This window comes from Salmo salar, chromosome 09 (genome assembly GCF_965601325.2).
Source record: "Salmo salar chromosome 09, fSalSal1, whole genome shotgun sequence".
Taxonomy (NCBI): domain Eukaryota; kingdom Metazoa; phylum Chordata; class Actinopteri; order Salmoniformes; family Salmonidae; genus Salmo; species Salmo salar.
This window is the reverse complement of record NC_138299.1, coordinates 18268944-18292573: the sequence shown is the minus strand read 5'-3', so window position 1 is coordinate 18292573 and position 23630 is coordinate 18268944. Positions and strand designations below refer to the sequence as shown.

Here is a 23630-nt window from a genome sequence, read left to right as displayed (position 1 = left end):
TTATTTATTCATTCCACTTGTATCCTTTAGTTAGTGTAATACTTTTTTCCACTGAATGGTTTTTCATTCATAACTGTTTTTATTTGTAATTTTTCTTTAGGGAGCTCGACAAGGCAGAGTAGCCTAGTCCAATGAACAAGGTGGAGTAGTCAATGAACATGTTTATACATTTGTATAATTGAATAAACTCAATGCAACTAATTTTGCAGTTTATGTTATTGTAACTCCACTTCTTCAATTTAAATGTTTAACTTTGGCCAAAATATTCTCTCTTGTCCTTAAAACGAAGGCGTTTTTGGCCCGTTCACACTAGCGGGCCCCTGCTATAATGACCACGTAGTCACACCCAGATGTCGCTGTAGGGATCTGTGGTGGGTAGTTGTGACCGTACACCCGCCGCTCTCCCTTTTACACCTCATGCACAGGTTTTTTTCTATTCCAAGTTTGACCCTGTCTATTTCCTCTGCGCACTGCACTGTCTATAAAGTGACCATGCTTTTCCCACGCAGTCTCTTTCCCCGGCCACAAAACAACCGTGAGTGTCTAACTCACCGTTCTTTAACAACTTTAAAAAACCAAAAAAATATAAAAAATACAAAATATAAAATCTTAAAAATAAATAGGCCTTCCGTAATATACAAAATAAAAATACGTCGCTAAATTGTGTAAACAGGAGGCCTCGGGCTTAACCCGACGTTTAAGACAATTATATTTATCAGGAGAATACGCCGAAATTCATTTTTGTTTTTAGCTGTCACTTTTCCTTGTCATCGAGTCTTGAAACTTAGATCGGAACACAAGTCGCATTCTGAGTGTTTTTACTCACAGATTCGGCCCCGGGGAACAATTCTTATCAACAATTCCCGTGATTATAGCGCGAAGGAAGAATTCATACATTTTGTGCACTCCAAGAAATGAACACAGAGACTACAGGGAGTTATCCAATGGCTTCTCTCTATGTTGGCGATCTGCACCCTGATATCACAGAGGCTATGCTGTATGAGAAATTCAGCCCAGCAGGACCGGTGTTGTCTATTCGAGTATGTCGTGATATGATCACCCGACGCTCTCTGGGTTATGCCTATGTGAATTTCTCGCAACCCACCGACGGTAAGCAATAAAGCATGCCTCCAAAATAATGGCGCAAAGAGTTGATTGGATGTTGGATTTATTTGAGCATGTCAACAGTTCAGTGCATTCGTTTTAAAGAGAATACAATGTAAAGCACATCTTGATTTTGAGTTTAAATCAGTTGTGATGTGATTTCCTTCATGGACTAACTCTGCTGAGTGGAGAAGTACAACGTTTGGAATATCTCTTGACCCATTTAGCGATGGTGGCCCACTTCAAAGTGTCATTGTTTGAGGAATGGCCAGGATACGCTCCAGGACTCCTGCTTTGCCATGTACAAGACTCCTGCTTTGGAGATGTTGTGCCTCTACCTTTGAATGGGTGGCTGCAGCTTTGCTCCAGAGTACTGCTCCAAAGTGCCTAACCCAAAGTGGCCCATTTCTGCTCCTATTTAAAGGGCCATAAGGGAACTGTTCTGTAGTGAAATTAATTCCCAATACCTTCCCTACTGCTTTACACACACAGAGGAAAAAACGGCCCAGCTGAACAGTAAGGCCACGTTCCCAATGATTAGAGGTGCACGCACCAACCAATGGTTGCGTACCACTTTATTGACTGTGCAGTCGGGCACCAGAGTGCTAAAACATATGTGGTTTTCTGATACCTAAAATACCTATCCAGGCGTTGTAAGATCTGGCATGCGTCAGAAATGTCTAAGCAGGAGAACACGACCTAACTCTTCCATTCCCCTGCGTGCTGGGGATCATGTGATGTCATCTGATCTGAGGAGAATAAGCCTGAATAGATTGCTTCTGCGAATACAATTCTGCTGAAACTTTTCTTGTGGATTCAACACCTTTTTCTGGTTGGATTTCTTGAGTAATTGTTGAAGGGAGTGTCATACTCAACACCTTATTGTTCTCTCCTCTGCATGTTGATCTGTGATGTTTTGCTCAGGTTGTAGTGGCTTACAATGTACGCGCTTGCAGGGTACACTGGAGGAATTTCCAACATTTGTATCCAAGCCCCTGCTCCTATTGTAAGAAATCTGAACGTTTAACATATACTTGCACTCTTTGATTTACCACTCGATTCAACAATCACTCTTCTTTTAATTGTCCAAAGTAGAGTTATGTGCAGTAGAATCACGTATTTGTTAGGGGGTGTGACCTGACGCGATTTAGCTGTAGCATATGGGGGTGTGTTCTACGACAGTGTGTCAGTGTGGACCTATGGGGCTGTTTTCATTTCACACCTGCCACCAGATATCTGACTCAGTGTAACTAGAGAACTCTGTGGTCACAATATAACCTGAAGGTTGTACTTTTATGACAATACACAATCAATATAACGTGTCAGGAAGTAAAAGTGTAGTACAACTACCATAGATGTAGGCCTACAACTACAACCACATATTTGAGGCGAGTACTATAACTTCATGTGACTAAACCAGCTTTGGCTGACCGTCTCCACTTGGGTTTCAGCATGTCACAGCTGCATTTGTAAATAGTTGCAAGACCTGGGGTTGCTCATCTGAACATTCTTGTTGAATGTGTCTCCATCAATGGAAGAGAATGAATAAACGCTCACTCCACACCAGCACATAGCTCTCAGGACCCCTCTCTAAATATAGTCGCTCTCTCAGGCAGTCCAAATGTTGCCTGCTTATATCTCAAATGTTTTAAAGTCTTCATACAAGGGTAATGTTTGACAATTAATTAGGGTGGCTACCAGCCTCGCCTAGAATAAACTATCCAGTTTTCAGTTGTATGACAAAATACATTTACAGTATAATATCTTCACACTGACCTGTGAAGTTCACTTGTTTTGTGTGTCACATTCACTTTACCTCTTATTTGATTTCATAATGTGTTTCTCTTATTTGATTTCGTCATGCTTATCTCTGCTATTCATCTATTGCGAAATCTCAGCTCCACATGGTGCTCATGTTCTTTCATCAAGCATGGCCATGGGAACCTTCCAGAACTAGACAGACAGGGTGACCGTCACACACCTTCTCTGAGCTGGTTTGTGTGAAGTACAATTGCACAGCAAACTGCTGATGCCAGCAGAGGCAAGGGAGCTCCGTTTTGTTTAACAGACATTTTTAGCTCTAAAGCCCGGGTGTGTGTTGCTGTGGAGTGACAGGAACAAAGGGGAGCTCTCTGGTTGGCATGTGTCCCCAGATGGACATGAGAGAGAGAGAGAGGGCAGGAAAATGAGAACTGGCACAACAGAAATCATGATAGGCCGATCTGGAAATGTAAATCAAAGTTACACACACTGGCATAGGTAGAATGGACCATGAAAAATAATACAATGGCTGGTGTTTATTAGAGAACCTATAAGAGAATGTAAAGTTTAAGAGCCATTTGCCTCACTGAATTATATCTGTACATGCACTATATGTCTGCCATTGTATCTATTCATTATGAGAGGGTGAATCAACTATTATGACTTGTGTCTTGTGGCACTTCTGGTCCCACTTGTCTGTGTGTTAGCGCCATGTGCTCCTGCCTAGCCAACTGCCCCCCCTAACAGCTGCTCAGTGTGGTGGCAGGTGGAGGTCAGACTCCATAGCCACGTGGTGTAGTAGTTCGGACAATCCAATAGTAGCATGGTTTCTTAGTTAAAAGTGTGCAATAAACTAGGGCCAGTAGTTTTTCCTGACCACATGACTTGACCAGGAGTAACTCCTGGTCCTATCCATCACGACACAATGTGGTAGTGTGAATGATTTGGGAGATGTACGTATGGTGTAGCATGCAGCATGGTGCGGTGTGCATGATTTGAAGTGAGCACTATATAGCATAAACAACATGGTGTTTGGTGGTGTACACAGTGGCTATGTTTTTGGCTCCATGATGTAAGTTAACACTCTGACCTCTCCCCTCTAGCCGAGAGAGCCCTGGACACCATGAACTTTGATGTGGTGAAAGGGAAGCCAATCAGAATCATGTGGTCACAGAGAGACCCCTCCCTCAGGAAGTCTGGGGTGGGCAACGTGTTCATCAAGAACCTGGACAAGACCATCGACAACAAGGCACTCTATGACACCTTCTCTGCCTTTGGGAACATACTGTCTTGCAAAGTAAGATGGCAGTGTTTCTGACCACAGACATCTGTATGACCATAGACTTGTGTACTTTTTTTTTAAAACAGCATCAACTTGTCTCTCAAACAGGTTGTGTGTGATGAGAATGGATCCAAAGGATATGCGTTTGTGCACTTTGAGACGCAGGACGCAGCCGACCGCGCCATTGAAAAGATGAACGGCATGCTTCTGAACGACCGCAAGGTGTGAGTGTCTGATCAACTAAGAGAGGGTGGGGAGGTGTGGGGAAGGGGCTGAACTGGAGTTAAATCATTGTGTAGAAAGTTGACAGTTTAGATCAATCAAGGGCAGCTAGGATATTGAAGGGGATTGTACATGGTTGGAATCTGAATTAGTTAATCTGTTGGCCTATACTCTGACACGGCAAAAGGAGAGGTTAGCATGAGAACAGCAACCTGTAGATCAGGGATGGGCAACTGACGGCCCACAGGCCCGCATATCCATCTTATTTTGTGGCCCCCTCCCCCATCAAGGTTGCCCATCCCTGCTGTAGATGCATATAATGAGCCTCTTTCTCACACTCAGTCCCCATACACCCTCTTTTTCTGTGTGGTTTGTGTGAATTACACAACTAACAGTGAATGTTTTTTGCAGTGCTTACTGGGAAATGTGCCTTTTAAACCTATACAACAACACATTTCAACTCTGTGGTCACCTCACTCCATGTGTCAGCTGAGCATCCTTCTGTCTGTATGTTTGTCCACCCGTCCACCTGCCTGTCGTGTGTGTGTGTGTGTGTGTGTGTGTAACCAAGCTTGTGTGTTTTAGTGATGGAGCGAATGCAGGAATGCAATACTGGAGCCAGATTGGGAGAGGTCTGCATAACAAGGTACAGTCTGAGTAGAGGAATAGGATCTATCAACCTCGTTTGGTCCTCAGCTTTCCTCTTTATGGACCTCTGTCCCTCCATGCCTCAAGTCTTGGACCAGGAAACGTCATTGTCTGGTGTGTTCTGGGTGTATAGCATGAATGCTCAGTTTGCCTGATTGTGGTGCCATAAACAGTGCAAGAAGAAGTTTGTTCAATGTTGTTCCTGAGAGGTCCTTGACTGACTCACTGTGCTGCTGTCCTATACAAAGTGCTTCCTTCCATTTAATAGTCTGGGACTCCTCAATGTCCGTGCTGTGAAAACATGAATCTCAGATGAAAAACATAAGAGATGGGTCACAGTCCCTTTCTCCCTCCTGCTCAGGACCGTTTTACAAAAGTTGTGTCATTGCCCTCTCGTGGTGTTTAGGTTCGTTGGACGTTTCAAGTCTCGGAAGGAGAGGGAGGCAGAACTCGGGGCCAAAGCAAAGGAGTTCACCAACGTCTACATCAAGAACTTTGGAGACGACATGAACGATGACAAGCTAAAGGAAATGTTTGACCAATACGGTAAGCTGTGACTGAAACATACCGCTTGAGTTTGCTCATTAGTGGAGCTGTTTTTGTTTATAAAATATTTGTCTTGCAATCTTTTCAAGGAAACTAGACATGCACTTGCATTTCTCAAAACGCATATAGCTGAGTCCCATTTGTTCTTGTTTCCTCCCTGCAGGTAGAATTCTCAGTGTGAAGGTTATGACCGACCCCAGTGGCAAATCTCGAGGCTTTGGCTTTGTGAGTTACGAGAAACACGAGGATGCTAACAAGGTACTATTATACCCTCATAACAACAGTCATGTCAATACAAGTCAGCAGGCTTTCGTGGTTGGTGTAAAAAGACTAAGTGAGACAATCGTACTAATAATCACATTGTGTTAACTTATGGGTTTACGGCATATAGACTGGCTCTAACAAATAGATCTCTACTCAGGCATGTGAGGAGATGAACGGCCAAGAGTTCAATGGGAAGACGGTGTTTGTGGGACGCGCTCAAAAGAAGATTGAACGGCAGGGGGAGCTGAAGAGGAAGTTTGAGATGCTGAAACAGGAGAGGATCAGCCGTTACCAGGTCAACTAGCATGTCACTCTACTCTGGCACCACTATGTCTAATAGAACACTGATTACAACCAAATGCCATTAATCAACCTGACATCTTGTTTCATAGTACCCATCCATTAAGGAAACAAGCCAGGCTGAGTATGTATGTTTGTGGTCATGACAGTGTTTTTCTGGTTTCAGGGCGTTAACCTTTACATTAAAAACTTGGACGACACCATTGATGACGAGAAACTGCGCAAGGAATTCACCCCATTCGGGTCCATCACCAGTGCCAAAGTGAGAGAGTGCAGCAGAAGCCTAAACAGTGCACCACAATTACTCTTTTCAGTTGTGTATTTGGAGTGTGTTATCCAGATATAACACGGCTTCTCTTGCTGCAGGTGATGCTGGAGGAGGGGCGGTCCAAGGGCTTTGGGTTTGTCTGCTTCTCCTCTCCTGAGGAGGCCACCAAGGCTGTGACTGAGATGAACGGGCGCATTGTGGGCTCCAAGCCCCTCTACGTGGCCTTGGCTCAGCGCAAAGAAGAGCGCAAGGCCCACCTCACTAACCAGTACATGCAGCGCATCACTGGCATGAGGGCCATGCCTGCCAACGCCATCATCAACCAGTTCCAGCCCGCCAGCGGATACTTCATGCCTGCAGTACCTCAGGTTAGTGAGGGAGAGAGGGTTAAAATGGGTTTGAGAGAAAGTTATGTGAGCTTTACTGGAAATGCCCTTCCCAAAAGACATGTCAAGGTTCTGACAGTTGATATAATAAATACTGCTGTGCAAATGCCAGTAAGATGATTGGCACTGTAACAAGTGAGTCAGTTGTTGTTTACATGGAGCAAGATGTAGAACTTTAATGTTGTGCAACATTATTGCATATATGGTTACACTTCTGTCCTTGTGTGTGTGTGTGTGTGTGTGTGTGTGTGTGTGTGTGTGTGTGTGTGTGTGTGTGTGTGTGTGTGTGTGTGTGTGTGTGTGTGTGTGTGTGTGTGTGTGTGTGTGTGTGTGTCTCTCCCAGGGACAAAACAGGACCACCTACTATGCACCCAATCAGCTGACCCAAATGAGGCCCAACCCCCGCTGGCAGCAGCAGGGTGGCAGAGGCCAAGGTGAGGGTTAGAGATGACATCATACATAATAGCTAAATTTAACATGGGCTATATTTCCAGGCTATATATCCAGGTTATGTTTATTAAAGTACTATATGTCCTAGTGACATATTATGGTGACTTGAACTGCTGTCCAATAGTAGCCCTGCCCCTCCCCTCTCTCCTCCTCTCTAGGTGGGTTCCAGGGGATGCCCAACTCCCTGCGCCAGCCTGGTCCACGTGCCAACCTGAGACACCTGGCTCCCAACGCCAGCGCCCAGGGCCCACGAGGCATGGGGCCTGCTGGAGCTCAGAGAGTTGGTAAGACTGGATTCCCTCAGTATATCTGATAGCAACTGATTATAATTTACATGGTGGAAATATTACCTCATCAAACTTGATATACTTGGCTCATCATACGTCCTTACACTTCCATTAGGAGGTGCTGGCCAGGCCATGGGTCCTCGTCCTTCCATGGGAGTTCCTGCCCCTCGTGCCATGCCACCCTACAAGTACGCCACCAGCATACGCAACACTAACCCCCAAGTGGTGCAGCCCATCGCCTTACAGCAGGTAAATCTCACCAACCTCCAGCTGCCTCCTTCCTCCCTCGTCTCTTCTCGTCCCTCAAATGTCTATTTTCCCTTCCACTATTTTTCTGTTCCATCACTCCCTTGTTTTAAACCCTTTGTTGCCTGTCTTCCTCCTCTCAGGCTCAGCCAGCTGTACATGTGCAGGGTCAGGAGCCTCTCACATCCTCCATGCTGGCTTCTGCACCCCCTCAGGAGCAGAAGCAGATGCTGGGTGAGTGCTGGAACTGATTGGTGGTGTGTCATATTGGTCCTTGGAAGTTCAATGCCAAATTGTAGAGTCTAGACCCTTTGGAGGGATTTTGAACATCATTGCAATAAGGTGCAATTATATAGTAACATTTGAAACCGTGAGAACCATTCTTAACCCTCCCTGTCTCTCGTCTCTCTCTCAGGGGAGCGCCTGTTCCCCCTGATCCAGGCCATGCACCCCAGCTTGGCAGGGAAGATCACTGGAATGCTGCTTGAGATCGACAACTCTGAGCTGCTGCACATGCTGGAGTCCCACGAATCCCTGCGCTCCAAGGTACCAGCAACAGGATAATATCAGGATAAGATCATAAAAAGGGATCTAGGGTCATAGTGTTGGCTAAGGCTCTAATTGTTTCTCCTATTTCTCTGTGTGTTTGTGCAGGTGGAGGAGGCTGTTGCTGTTCTGCAGGCCCACCAGGCAAAGAAGGATGCCACGCAGAAAGTGGGAGTCATCCCTACAACCACTGCTGCCTCTACTTCCTGATGGGTAAGAGCGCTTACTAAATGTTTGTTAGATTAGTATTGTTAATAGATGAGAAAATGTGAGCTATGATATCCCCGAAGCATTAGCTTTTGCCCCAGCACTGATAATGGTGTCTACTCCAACTTTTTGGCAACATACATTAATGGTGTATAGATTTGCGAACTTAATCCATTGCTTTTGATTAGTTCAATTGTAGTGGGTTCATATTTCTTATCCAATGCTTTTTGTGTTTCTCCCCCCCCCCCCCCCCCCTTAGGACACAAACAACTGAGAAAAAGATGGGGAGAGATCACTACATTGGCTTCAAATGCCTGGGTCATCTCTACAAAATCCTATGCAAAAATAAATAAACAAGGTTGGAAAAAAATAGAAAAAATCTTTTAAAAACATAAATATAAAAAAAAAGATTACAGTACTTCATTTGTCTAGTTCTGTAATAATTTTTAACTTTACCAAAAGCAAAACTTCCAACTAAATAAGGCCCTTTATTTTGTGGCCAAGACTGACCCCTTTTCTCTGATGAAAATTTGCTTTGCTCTTATTCTTTGTTTGAAAGTTTTGTTTTATGATTTGATTTGGACAATTGGATTCCTCCGTCCCATCATGTTATCATGGGTGGTGTGGTATATGGTATTCTCAATAAAGGGATGAATATATCAAATTTACAATGTTTGTTTTTCTTTTCCACAATAGTTTTCATACTGCCATAGCCCCATAGTAGGTGTGTTCACACTGCACATTACCCCAGGCCCCAGACCCCAACAAATGCTTGTTTGAACCGGATAAGCTAGTCCAGGACGTCTGAACCCGGAGCTAAGAACAATGCAGTGTGAAAATGCCTAGTGTGTACACATTTCATTGCTCAAGTGAAGCATTGAATAAAGATTAGATTATTGGTTATTGATCAAATTATTAATTTCACAACCAAAAAGCTAATTAATAATGTTACATGAATAACACTAGCTACCTTCACAGAAACTGAGGACCATAAAGAAATAAAGGTTTGGGGAATTGAGAAGTAAGACCACTATTATACCAACTAGCCAGCAACAGTGATTTAAAAAAAAGTACTATACTGTATTTTGAGTTTAGCTGTAAGAGTTCAGCTTTTGGAGAGTCCCACTGGTTAAGATTCAGCGATCATTTTTAAACGGAAAAGACAGGTGGCGCCGGAGCTCAAAAGTGAATCACCAGAGAGGTGGGCTTTGGTTGTAATGCACCAATCACGAGTCTTGTTGGGTTCAAGGGTTAAAGGTTACAAGATGGCGGCGACCAAACGAGTGCTGTATGTTGGTGAGTTGGCTACCCTGCAACAGTTTTTCCTACGTAGTTACTGTGTAGTTGAAATAAACATATTTTAGTAATCTCCTGGCAATTAAGCTACACATTATTTACGTGTAAAGTGGACCAGTCTGTGAATAAGCTGGCTAGATAAAGTTAGCTAGTTGCAGGCAGAAAGTGTGTGTAACGTTAGCAATTTAACGTCTATCAAACTATTGGTTGTTGTAAAGCCCCATTCGTGTTATATGAACACTTTTAGTTATAAAAGCTTGAAAGACCGTTTATCTGAGTTGAATTAACTCCTAGTTAACTAACATGATTGTGTGTGCCTGTTGTGTTGACAGGTGGTCTCACAGAGGAGGTGGACGAGAAAGTGCTGCACGCGGCATTCATTCCGTTCGGTGATGTCACAGACATTCAGATTCCAATAGACTATGAAACAGGTCCGAATAAATAGCTTTACCATTCAAATTTGGCATAAACGATCAGCTGAATCAGTAAAAAGAAACGAATCTATCCGTCCTGTCTACTTAGCCGGAGCAAACTGCGACTGTCCGTAGATGAAACCCTGAAGTTTAGAGCTGACGTTAAATGTCTCATGTTATTGTTTACTTTGCAGAAAAGCACAGAGGATTCGCCTTCATTGAATTTGAATTGGCAGAGGTAAGTTTAATCAAAACCTCAATGCAAGTAATGATGTTGGAGATGCTAGCTAGTTACCAATGTGAGGTCATTCCACCGGTTCAGGTTCAGCATGGATCGCGGTATGCTTTTACAATGATTTTACATACATTTAGGGTCATTTCACGTAAATATCATATCGTACAGTATTGTGATTTTTAGACATGGTTAACAACGTCCACATTTATGTTTTCAGATTTATGATGTATTTTGATTACCACATTATTGACGTTTAGTGAGAATTGATTTGATCACTGCTGTGTTTTGTAGAAATCTAGCATTGCGCCCATTGTTTGTCGTGTCACCTAACATCCTTATCTAGGGGTTATGGTGGATGGTCATTAGTCATCATGGTGATTGTGTTGTACTGGTTTGCTGTGATTGTCTTTCATCCCCCTCTTCATCTTCCACAGGATGCTGCAGCTGCTATTGATAACATGGTGAGTGTTTGCTTCCCACTAAAGTCAAATTGGTTTAACTAACAGTGATTTGCATTATCCCTTGTTTTGGTAGTCTGTACTCTGAGACAGTGACTCACATGTTTAAAAGCTGTGGTATTGCATCTCATTGATGCATGTTTTTCCACTGTTTTATTGACAGAATGAGTCCGAGTTGTTTGGAAGAACCATCCGGGTCAACATTGCCAAACCTATGAGGATCAAAGAGGGCTCTTCTCGTCCAGGTGAATGATATGTGTTAGTCTCTCTATAAAGACTTTAAACTGTCCCATGGCTTTTAGATGTGGTAAAACCGCTAACTGTATACCATTTCCTCAGTTTGGTCGGATGATGATTGGCTGAAGAAGTTCTCGGGAACGACTGTCGAAGACGCTGAGGTTACGGAGTCCACTGGAGAATCAGCCAAATCAACAACAGCAGATGTAAGTTGACTGTGTGTTCCTGCCTGTCTCTCTGTGAGTGTAGTACATTGCATAGTATCATGATCTAAAAGCTTGACACAATATTTTCATTGATTGCAGGGCGAGCCCCCAGCCAAGAAGGGCAGAACGAACCCCCAGGTTTACATGGACATCAAGATTGGCAACAAGCCAGCAGGGAGACTGCGCTTCCTGCTCCGAGCAGACATTGTTCCTATGACAGCAGGTATCCATGCTCCTCCTTGTTATAAAGTACCAGGAACATTTCTGAAAATAGAACACTTAATCATTAGATTTTAGGGATATTCAAATAAAATTGTATTTGTCACTCTGTATGCAATAATAGTTAACATGATTTTTGAATTACCAACTCATCTCTGTAGCCCACACATACAATTATCTGTAAGGTCCCTCAGTAGAGCAGTGAATTTCAAACACAGATTAACTACAAAGACCAGGGAGATTTTCCAATGCCTCGCAAAGAAGGCCACCTATTGGTAGATGGGTAAAAATAAAATGCAGACATTGAATATCCCTTTGAGCAGGTTAAAGTTATTAATTACACATTGATGGTGTATCAATACACCCACTCACTACAAAGATACAGGTGTCCTTCCTAACTCTGTTGCCGGAGAGGAAGGAAACCGCTCAGGGATTTCACCATGAGTAATGGTAACTTTAAAACAGTTACAGTTTAATGAGGATGGATCAACGTTGTAGTTACTCCACAATACTAACTTAATTGACAGAGGGAAAAGGACGCCTGTACGGAATACAAATATTCTTTAACATGCATCCTGTTCGCATCCGTGCACTAAAGTAATTTGGCAAAGCAAGTCACTTTTTGTCCTGAATAGAAATTGGTATGTTTGGGGCAAATCTATTACAACATAATATACCTCCTCATATTTGCAAGCATAGTGGTGGCTGCATCATGTTATGGGTATGCTTGTAATCGTTAAGGACTGGGGAGTTTTTCAGGATAAAAATATATATACGGAATGGAACTAAATCAAATTTTATTTGTCGCATGCGCCGAATACAACTGGTGTAGACCTTACCGTGAAATGCTTACTTACAAGCCCTTAACCAACAATGCTGTTTTAAGAAAAATGAGAGTTAAGAAAATATTTACTAAATCAAGTAAAGTTTAAAAAAATGATATACAAAAAAACCACAGTAAAATAATAAGTCTATATACGGGGTACCGGTACCGACCACGGCAAAATCCTAAAGGAAAGCCTTGTTTAGTCTCCTTTCCACCAGACACTGAGATTAATTCACCTTTCAGCAGGACAATAACCTAAAACAAAAGGCCAAATCTACACTGGAGTTGCTTACCAAGAAGACAGAGTGGCTGAGTTACAGTTTTGACTTAAATTTATGCTAAGACCTGAAAATGGTTGTCTAGCAATTGTCAACAACCAATTTGAATATGTTGCACAATCCAGGTGTGGAAAGCTCTTAGACTGTCAAAGGTGCCTTTACAAAGTATTGACTCAGGGGTGTGAATACTTATGTCAATTAGATATTTCTGTATTTCAAAAATTCTGAAAACACATTTTCATTTTGTCATTATGGGGTATTGTGTGAAGATGGGTGAGCAAAAAAATAAATGTGAAACATTTTGAATGCAGGCTGTAACAACATTGTGGAAAAGGTCAAGGGGTATGAATACATTCTGAAGGCACTGTACATGAAGGCAGGGTGGAGTGACTAGGTATCAGGATGTATCAAAGCAGAGCTCATATGTAAAGCAGGAAACATGCAGCTAGTCTGAAGTATTGTATGCTTGTTAAATAGAAGCAGCATCCCCTAAAATCTCCAACCCTTTTGCCCTGATATCTCCTATAGAAAACTTCCGCTGCTTGTGCACACATGAGAAGGGCTTTGGCTTCAAAGGCAGCAGTTTCCACCGCGTCATCCCTCAGTTCATGTGTCAGGGAGGAGACTTCACCAACCACAACGGTACTGGGGGCAAGTCCATCTACGGGCGCAAGTTTGACGATGAGAACTTTGTCCTCAAACACACTGCTGCAGGTGAGACACGCCCAGGTCTAAATGGCAGTCTGTCTGTGACTTAATGTGTAGAGTGGTGAGGAAGTGCATGAGAGGCATTGCCATACGCAGATTTGGTTGAGTATGGTTTCTGATCACAATGCTCCCCTCTTGTGTGTAAAGGTCAGCTCTCAATGGCTAACTCTGGAGCAAACAGCAACGGCTCTCAGTTCTTCATCACCTGCGATAAAACGGATTGGCTGGATAACAAACATGTGGTGTTTGGAGAGTTGATGGAGGGTATGGAGGTGGTCAAAGCCATGGAGGTAAGCGGAGGGGAGGGACATGCATGGAGGTGGTGAAGGGGAAGAATGGTCCTATAGGTGGTTACAGACTGTGAAGAAGTTGTGTACTAAGACTCATGTCATGTTGTTTTCCCTGTCCCCACAGGCACAAGGAACAAAAGAAGGCAAGCCCAAGCAAAAAGTGATAATTTCAGACTGTGGAGAGTATGTTTGAGTTGAAGTACAGAAGAGTGACTGTTGTATGTTTGTGTAGCTCTGTGTGTGACTGAATGTTTAAGAGAAATTAGCAGTGTCAGACTGCAGAATTGTTAAACGGGCAAATGTTGTATCATGTACTGCAGATGCCCATGACTCATCTGCTGTACATGGATTGTTGCTGTTGGTTCCAACTTCTCTGTGATGTAAATATTGCAAACACTTTTTTATAATGAACATGAACAGCTTCTGTGTCAATTTCATGTTTTCCAGATGTAAAATGAAATGTTTTTGTTGTATTTCACAATACTGTACCAACATCTACTCCCTATAAAATTGACCTGCTTTAGATTAGAATGTTTTTGGTCATGTATTATTTTCTCTATTTTTTTTATAACATGTCTGAAATGAAAGCCTATGATCAGTAGCTCCAGTCCAAATTATACTGAACAAAAATAAACCCAACATGTAAATTGTTTCATTAGCTGAAATAAAAGATCCCCGAAATTTACCATTTGCACAAAAAGCTTATTTTTCTCCTTTTGTGCACAAATTTGTTTACATCCCTGTTAGTGAGCATTTCTTTGCCAAGATAATCCATCCACCTGACAAGTGTGAGATATCAACAAGCTGATTAAACAGCATGATCATTACACAGGTGCACCTTGTGCTGGGGACAAAAGGCCACTGTAAATTGTGTAGTTTAGTCACAATACAATGCCACATGTCAAGTTGAGGGAGCATGCAATTGGCATGCTGACTGCATGAATGTCCACCAGAACTGTTGACAGAGAATTGAATGTTAATTTCTTTACCATAAGCCGCCTCCAGCGTCGTTTTAGAGAATTTGGGAGTCCGTCAGACCGGCCTCACAACTGCAGACCATGTGTAACTCTGCCAGCCCAGGACCTCCACATCCGGCTTCTTCACCTGCAGGATCATCTGAGACCAGCCACCCAGACAGCTGATAAATCTCTGGGTTTGCACAACTGTATATGTTTTGCACAAACTGTCTCGGGGAAGCTCATCTGCATGCTCGCAGTCCTCACCAAGGTCTTTACCTGACTGCGGTTCGGCGTCGTAGCTGACTTCAGTGTGCAAATACTCACCTTCGATGGCCACTGGCACGCTGGAGAAGTGTGCTCTTCACGGATGAATCCCGGTTTCAACTGTACCTGGCAGATGGCAGACCACATGTATGGCGTGGTGTGGGCGAGCGATTTGCTGATGTCAACGTTGCGAACAGAGTGCCCCATGGTGGTTGGGGGGTTATGGTACGGGCAGGCATAAACGACAGACAACGAACACAATTGCATTTTATCGATGGCAATTTGAATGCACAGAGATACCATGACAAGATCCTGAGGCCCATTGTCGTGCCATTCATCCGCCACCATCACCTCATCTTTCAGTATGAGGCAAACGCTGCATGGGGCAAATGGTTGTCACACCAGATACTGACTTGTTTTCTGATCCACGCCCCTACTTTTTCCTAATGTCCACTATACCAAAGTATGTGGTAACCCGTTAAAATTTGTGGATTCGGCTATTTCGGCCACACCCGTTGCTGACAGATGTATCGAGCACACCGCCATGCAATCTCCATAGACAAACATTGGCAGTAGAACGTCTCAGTGACTTTCAATGTGGCACTGTCATAGGATGCCACCTTTCCAACAAGTCAGTAAGTCAAATTTTTGCCCTGCTAGAGCTGCCACAGGGAAAACTGTACGTGCTGTTATTGTGAAGTGGAAAATTCTGGGAGCAACAACGCTCAGCCGCAAAGTGGTAGGCCACACAAGCTCACCAAATGGGACCACCGAGTGCTGAAGCGTGTAGCGCAAAAAAATGCAACATTCACTACTGAGTTCCAAACTGCCTCTGGAACTGCTTCTGGAAGCAATGTCAGCACAAAAACTGTTCGTTGCGAGCTTCATGAAATGGGTTTCCATGGCCGAGCAGCTGCACACAAGCCCAAGATCACCATGTGCAATGCCAAGTGTCGGCTGGAGTGGCGTAACGCTCGACCCATTGGACTCAGGAGCAGTGGAAACGTTCTCTGGAATTAAGCTTCACAATCTGGCAGTCTGACAGACGAATCTGGGTTTGGCGGATGCCAGGGGAACGCTACCTGCCTCAATGCATAGTGCCAACTGTAAAGTTTGGTGGAGGAGGAATAATGGTCTGGGGCTGTTTTTCATGGTTCGGACTAGGCCCCTTAGTTCCAGTGAAGGGAAATCTTAACGCTACAGCATACAATGACATTTTAGACCCCTCAAACTCAACTCTGGACCTCAAAGACAGTTCCACTGCATTTTTTCATTGTTCCCCTCTAATCAGGGACTGACTTACACCAGGGACACCAGGTGTGTACAATTAACTATCAGGTAGAACAGAAAACCAGCAGGTTCTGGACCTCATAGGGTAAGGGGCGAGTACCCCTGTTCTAGACGATTCTGTGCTTTTAACTTTGTGGCAACACTTTGGGGAATCCCTTTCCTGTTTAAGCAGGACAATGCCCCCCTGCACAAAGTAAAGTCCATACAGAAATGGTTTGTTGAGCCAGGCCTAATCGCCCGACCTCACTAATGTTGTTGTGGCTGAATGGAAGCAATTCCCTGCAGCAATGTTTCAACATCTAGTGGAAAGCTTTCCCAGAAGAGTGGAGGCTGTTATAGCAGCAAAGGGGGACAAACTCCATATTAATACCCACGATTTTGGAATGAGATGTTCGATGTTCAGGTGTCCACATACACTACCTGACCAAAAGTATCTGTGACCAACAGATGCATATCTTTATTCCCAGTAATGTGAAATCCATAGATATGGGTCTAAGGCATTTATTTCAATTGACTGATTTCCTTAAATGAACTGATAACTCAGTAAAATATTTAAAATTAATGCATGTTTATATTGTAGTTCTGTACATTAAAATGGCCCGTGAAACCGCTCATCTGCATGGTTCACGAGCCCCACCCGAACAAGTTAATTGTTGCACGACAACATCGCTATGTGTAACTGCTCCACCCACACTCCTGCGTTGAGAAACCGATTTTCATCGGTGGGGTCGCTTTCAAAGCGTGTTTCTCCGTTCCTATACGGACTGCAACTTCCCCGACTGAGTTTATGGTCCTTTTGTAATCGACATTTTGAAGGGTAAGTACATGATTTGTTTTCATTTCCATCCGTGTATCAATACTAGTCGTGTAAGGTTATTAGATTACGATAGAGAATGTCTGGGTTATTTCGTTGGTTGAAGAGACTGCATTTGGGAAATGTTTTCTCTAATCTTTCTCTATTATTCAGCGCACTCACTAGAATAAACAATTGGGGAATAAAGTACTGTGGTTGCTGCATAGCCTGTCCGTGTTAAGACCTACTCTGAACATTTAACTTGCTATTTTGCAATAGTTAACTTCCTACTAAATAGGAATCTTGTCATGTGCTTTTAGGACATGGGGGCTTTTACATTTACATTTTACATTTTAGTCATTTAGCAGACGCTCTTATCCAGAGCGACTTACAGTACCGTACTTTTGCCATCCTTGATACATACACATTATTATTCATCATTCAATATAATTTTGAAAAAGACGGTAAGTGTGAAAATAGCTCCCAGTTAGGCCTATTTATTGAGAATTTTACACAGTGGAAAACCAATTATGTGTGAATAAAAAATGGGAATACTGTACCTAGTCAGTTGTCCAACAATGTATTATTATTATTATTATTATTATTATATAACAATGTCTTCTGCACATTTCAGTTTCAACCACTCTGAATCTGCCTTGATGTCTTCGGTGCCCAGGAGTTAAATATATACAGGGCCAGTCAAAAGTTTGGACACACCTACTCATTCCAGGGTTTTTCTTTATTTTTACTATTTTCTACATTGTCGAATAATAGTGAAGACGTCAACACTATGAAATAACACATGGAATCATGTAGTAATCAAACCATCTCAATTGGGTTGAGGTTGGGTTATTGTGGAGGCCAGGTCATCTGATGCAACACTCCATCACTCTCCTTCTTGGTCAAATAGCCCTTACACAGCCTGGAGGTGTGTTGGGTCATTGTCCTGTTGAAAAACAAATGATAGGCCCACTAAACGCAAACCAAATGGGATGGCGTATTGCTGCAGTAGCCATGCTGGTTAAGTGTGCCTTGAATTCTAAATAAATCACTGACCGTGTCCCCGGCACAGCACCATCACACCTCTTCCTCCATGCTTCACGGTGGGAACCACACATGCGGAGATCATCCGTTCACCTACTCTGTGTTTCACAAATACACGGCAGTTGCAACCAAAAATCAGACCCAAGGACAGATTTCCACCGTTCTAATGTCCATTGCTTGTGTTTCTTGGCCCAAGCAAGTCTCTTCTTATTATTGGTGTCCTTTAATAGTGGTTTCTTTGCAGCAATTCGACCATGAAGGCCTGATTCATGTAGTCTTCTCTAAACAGTTTATTTTGAAATGTGTCTGTTGCTTGAATTTGTAAAGCATTGATTTGGGCTGCAATTTCTGAGGCTGCTAACTCTAATGAATTTATCCTCTGAAGCAGAGGTAACTCTGGGTCTTCCTTTCCTATGGTGGTCCTCATGAGAGACAGTTTCATCATAGTGTTTGATGGTTTTTGCGACTGCACTTGACGAAACTTTCAAAGTCCTTGACATTTTCCGCGTTGACTGACCTTCATGTCTTAAAGTAATGATGGACTGTCAATTCCATTTGCTTATTTGAACTGTTCTTGCCATAATATGGACTTGGTCTTTTACCAAATAGGACTATCTTCTGTATATCTGTGTCATAACACAACTGATTGGCACAAACACATTAAGGAAAGAAAGAAATTCCACAAATTAACTTCCACAAAGGCACATCTGTTAATTGAATGCATTACAGGTGACTACCCCATGAAGCTGATTGAGAGTGTGCAAAGCTGTGATCAATGCAAATGGTGGCTACTTTGAAGAATCTCAAATATATTTTGATTTATTTAACCATTTTTTGGTTACTGCATGATTCCATGTGTTATTTCATAGTGTTTATGTCTTCACTATTATTCTAAAATGTAGAAAATAGTAAAAATAAAGAAAAACCCTTGAATGAGTAGGTGTGTCCAAACTTTTGACTGGTACTGTAAATCATTGGGGAAAACAAAAACATCAGTTATGTTTTTGTTCACTCATACTCAAAGGCCATATCTTCCCCCTACTCCCTCTCTCTTTTTCTATAGATGGCTGGAAGTAAGGAACACTCCAGAATTTGACTTGAGATCTCAACCGAAAAGGGTTTCTCACACCATCCTCCATCTTAACTTCCGTCAGAGAGGTAGATTGTGAGTCAGCTTCCCAATGAACTGGGCATTCCTCCAGGGCCTCCTCAGTGGGGTGAACAAGTACTCCACAGCGTTCGGCCGTGTCTGGCTGTCCGTTGTCTTCCTCTTCAGGGTCATGGTGTTTGTCGTGGCGGCAGAGAAGGTGTGGGGGGACGAGCAGAAGGACTTCCAGTGCAACACGGCCCAGCCTGGCTGCCATAACGTCTGTTATGACCACTTCTTCCCTGTGTCCCACATCCGCCTATGGGCCCTGCAGCTCATCTTTGTCACCTGTCCCTCCTTCATGGTGGTGATGCACGTGGCCTACAGAGATGAACGTGAGCGCAAACACACGCTCAAATATGGCGAGGGCTGTCGGAAACTTTACAAGAACACCGGCAAGAAGCGCGGGGGGCTGTGGTGGACCTACGTCCTGACCTTGATCTTCAAGATAGCCGTGGACGGCACATTTGTGTATTTAATCTATCATATCTACGAGGGCTATGACTTCCCCTCCCTCATCAAGTGTGAGCAGAAGCCCTGTCCCAACAAGGTGGACTGCTTCATCTCTCGCCCCACAGAGAAGCGTATCTTCACCATCTTCATGGTGGTCACCAGCCTGGCCTGTATCCTGCTATCTTTATTCGAGATCCTGTACCTGGTGGGGAAACGATGTAACGAGTGTTTCACCCAGATGCACCAATCACGCAACGCCGCCATCCAGTCACGCCAGGTGGCCATGGCTACCTCTCTAGTGATCGGTGGCAAGAATCAAATGGAGCCCAACTCTCTAAAGTTGCCCAGCAAGGATGCCTCAGCCCCATCTTATAGTCAGGGTTGGGGAGGAACTGATTACATGTAATCAGTCACATGTAACCTGATTACAAAAAAAAAAAAAAGGTAATCAATTACGTTACCAACAAAAATATTGTAATCAGATTACAGATACTTTAGATTACTTTTACATTTAGAAAATATTTTTTTGCAAAAAAAAATACTTGAACACCTTTCTGTTTTCTCAATGACATTTAATTCAGCATTGAAAAAAGGTTTCAAGTTTAAGTTTGTTCCACCTGAGTGAGTCTGACCACAAGTGAAAGACCACTATGATGACACACCAAAAAGAGATGTAAAAGAAGTCGAATAACGTGTCTGGAGGCAATGAGAAATATCTTCCATTTCTCTTCTGGATAGGCAAAACTTGGCCAGAGTTCTTCATTGTTCCTCTGTAGGCATTGTTTACTTACCTTTGTGCAGATGACCAGTGTTCCCCCACTCCTGCACACTGACTCGGTACCGGTACACCCTGTATATAGCCTCTTTATTGTGTTACTTTTTTTAAACTTTTGTTTATTTAGTAAATATTTTCTGAACTCTATTTCTTGAACTGCATTGTTGGTTAAGGGCTTGTAAGTAAGCATTTCACGGTAAGGTCTACCCCTGTTTTATTCGGCGCATGTGACCAATTTAATTTGATTACAAAATAATCAAATTAATTGAGTCACTTTAAATAAAACATCCATCATTAGCAGAGTTGGGCAATGTGATATATTCAAGTTATTTGTTTGCTGTCTACCACACCTCACAACTTTACCATTGCTATTTTTAGTAAAGGACTCAACCCTTGCCACACTGTGCCCACACCATTGCTGTTCTTATGCCCTGGAAAGTGTTACCTGTCTCATCCTTCATTACGAATAGCAGAGACGGCTTCAGGCTTTGTTGTGAAAAGATGGCGCATACATCAATATTGTCAGATGATGAAAGATTTGTTTTAATCCTTCTGTTTGTCAGTAGGTTATGCACAACTATGGCTTGAATACTGACGATTCATTTCTGTGTTCATGTGTATGATAGATGATAAAACACATGCACTCTGCACAAAGCCAGTAAAGCGTGTTGATTTGAATGTGTTTCAGTAAACATAGTTGTTGATGATATGTCCCAGAATGTATATTACATGGATGCAAACAGTGTATTCCATATATAGGTATATTTACATATTTTTATCTAAGTGCAGTTGCAGTTTATCTATTTCACTTTTTTGCTTGTATATTTATACAATGCAATTTATGTATTTTTCAAATAATTTTGATAAATACAATGACTGAAGTGCACATGTAACAGACAGTATTCAAATGAAGGGTTTTTTTGTTCAAAGATTCTTAAATAAGGATCAAGACCATGAATAAAGTCCCTGAGTATGGTAGGAAATATACTTTATTTCAGATGAATCCTAATTTCTGAATTATACAGTATCAGTCCCATTTTACTCTCTTGTGACAGCCTTGGATGGTTTGGTTCTGGGTGCTGATATTAGTCCCATATCATCACCAGTGCATTAGTCACAAGTTATTCATGAAGCTCATTCTATATTGCGACCAGAACATATGAACCACACTCATTGTACACTGCTCAAAAAAAAATAAAGGGAACACTTAAACAACACATCCTAGATCTGAATGAAAGAAATAATCTTATTAAATACTTTTATTTTACATAGTTGAATGTGCTGACAACAAAATCACACAGAAATAATCAATGGAAATCCAATTTATCAACCCATGGAGGTCTGGATTTGGAGTCACAGTCAAAATTAAAGTGGAAAACCACACTACAGGCTGATCCAACTTTGATGTAATGTCCTTAAAACAAGTCAAAATGAGGCTCAGTAGTGTGTGTGGCCTCCACGTGCCTGTATGACCTCCCTACAACGCCTGGGCATGCTCCTGATGAGGTGGCGGATGGTCTCCTGAGGGATCTCCTCCCAGACCTGGACTAAAGCATCCGCCAACTCCTGGACAGTCTGTGGTGCAACGTGGCATTGGTGGATGGAGCGAGACATGATGTGCTCAATTGGATTCAGGTCTGGGGAACGGGCGGGCCAGTCCATAGCATCAATGCCTTCCTCTTGCAGGAACTGCTGACACACTCCAGCCACATGAGGTCTAGCATTGTCTTGCATTAGGAGGAACCCAGGGCCAACCGCACCAGCATATGGTCTCACAAGGGGTCTGAGGATCTCATCTCGGTACCTAATGGCAGTCAGGCTACCTCTGGCGAGCACATGGAGGGCTGTGCGGCCCCCCCAAAGAAATGCCACCCCACACCATGACTGACCCACCGCCAAACCGGTCATGCTGGAGGATGTTGCAGGCAGCAGAACGTTCTCCACGGCGTCTCCAGACTCTGTCACGTGCTCAGTGTGAACCTGCTTTCATCTTTGAAGAGCACAGGGCGCGAGTGGCGAATTTGCCAATCTTGGTGTTCTCTGGCAAATGCCAAACGTCCTGCACGGTGTTGGGCTGTAAGCACAACCCCCACCTGTGGACGTCGGCCCTCATACCACCCTCATGGAGTCTGTTTCTGACCGTTTGAGCAGACACATGCACATTTGTGGCCTGCTGGAGGTCATTTTGCAGGGCTCTGGCAGTGCTTCTCCTGCTCCTCCTTGCACAAAGGCGGAGGTAGCGGTTCTGCTGCTGGGTTGTTGCCCTCCTACGGCCTCCTCCACGTCTCCTGATATACTGGCCTATCTCCCGGTAGCGCCTCCATGCTCTGGACACTACACTGACAGACACAGCAAACCTTCTTGCCACAGCTCGCATTGATGTGCCATCCTGGATGAGCTGCACTACCTGAGCCACTTGTGTGGGTTGTAGACTCCGTCTCATGCTACCACTAGAGTGAAAGCACCACCAGCATTCAAAAGTGACCAAAACATCAGCCAGGAAGCATAGGAACTGAGAAGTGGTCTGTGGTCTCCACCTGCAGAACCACTCCTTTATTGGGGGTGTCTTGCTTATGGCCTATAATTTCCACCGGTTGTCTATTCCATTTGCACAACAGCATGTGAAATTTATTGTCAATCAGTGTTGCTTCCTAAGTGGACAGCTTGATTTCACAGAAGTGTGATTGACTTGGAGTTACATTGTGTTGTTTAAGTGTTCCCTTTTTTTTGGAGAAGTATATAAGAGGACCTGTCCATTTGTCAGTGGTGTAAAAATACTTTAAAGTACTACTTAAGTAGTTTTTGGGGTATCTGTACATTAGTATTTATGTTTTGACTACTTGTACTTTTACCTCACTACATTCCTAAAGAAAATAATGTACTTTTTACTCCATCAATTTTCCATGACACCCAAAACTACTCGTTACATGTTGAATGATTTAGCAGGGCAGAAAAATGGTCCAATTCACACACTTATCAAAAGAACATCCCTGGTCATCTCTACTACCTCTGATCTGGCGGACTCACTGAACACACATTTCGTTTGTAAATTATGTCTGAGTGTTGGAGTGTGCAGCTGGGTATCCGTAAATAAAAGAAAAGGGTGCTGTCTGGTTTCCTTAATATAAGGAATTCGAAATTATTTCTACTTTTACTTTTGATACTTAAGTATATTTTAGCAATTACATTTACTTTTGATATTTAAGTATATTTAAAACCAAA

General features: G+C 43.0%; 3 protein-coding genes across 3 annotated transcripts; all 3 read left to right on the top strand.

The window, feature by feature from the left end:
* The first annotated feature begins 510 nt into the window (after positions 1 to 510).
* On the top strand, positions 511 to 9181 carry LOC106610810 (polyadenylate-binding protein 4). Its single transcript, XM_014210412.3, has 15 exons — positions 511 to 1110; positions 3969 to 4162; positions 4256 to 4371; positions 5424 to 5563; positions 5727 to 5821; positions 5985 to 6122; positions 6294 to 6389; positions 6494 to 6763; positions 7125 to 7215; positions 7390 to 7515; positions 7634 to 7767; positions 7908 to 7998; positions 8180 to 8310; positions 8419 to 8523; positions 8777 to 9181. Exons 1-14 carry the CDS (start codon positions 915 to 917, stop codon positions 8518 to 8520), a joined length of 1920 nt encoding a protein of 639 aa, XP_014065887.1. The 5' UTR covers positions 511 to 914; the 3' UTR covers positions 8521 to 8523; positions 8777 to 9181.
* A 596-nt stretch (positions 9182 to 9777) lies between these two features.
* On the top strand, positions 9778 to 14378 carry ppie (peptidylprolyl isomerase E (cyclophilin E)). Its single transcript, NM_001141335.1, has 10 exons — positions 9778 to 9813; positions 10146 to 10244; positions 10421 to 10464; positions 10896 to 10922; positions 11083 to 11164; positions 11259 to 11362; positions 11462 to 11585; positions 13214 to 13399; positions 13541 to 13683; positions 13808 to 14378. The coding sequence occupies exons 1-10, from the start codon at positions 9783 to 9785 to the stop codon at positions 13874 to 13876; spliced, it is 909 nt and encodes a 302-aa protein (NP_001134807.1). The 5' UTR covers positions 9778 to 9782; the 3' UTR covers positions 13877 to 14378.
* A 2505-nt stretch (positions 14379 to 16883) lies between these two features.
* LOC106610809 (gap junction beta-4 protein) lies at positions 16884 to 20710 on the top strand. The gene is made up of 2 exons (XM_014210411.3): positions 16884 to 17013; positions 19097 to 20710. Exon 2 carries the CDS (start codon positions 19215 to 19217, stop codon positions 20037 to 20039), a length of 825 nt encoding a protein of 274 aa, XP_014065886.1. The 5' UTR covers positions 16884 to 17013; positions 19097 to 19214; the 3' UTR covers positions 20040 to 20710.
* The last annotated feature ends 2920 nt before the right edge of the window (positions 20711 to 23630 follow it).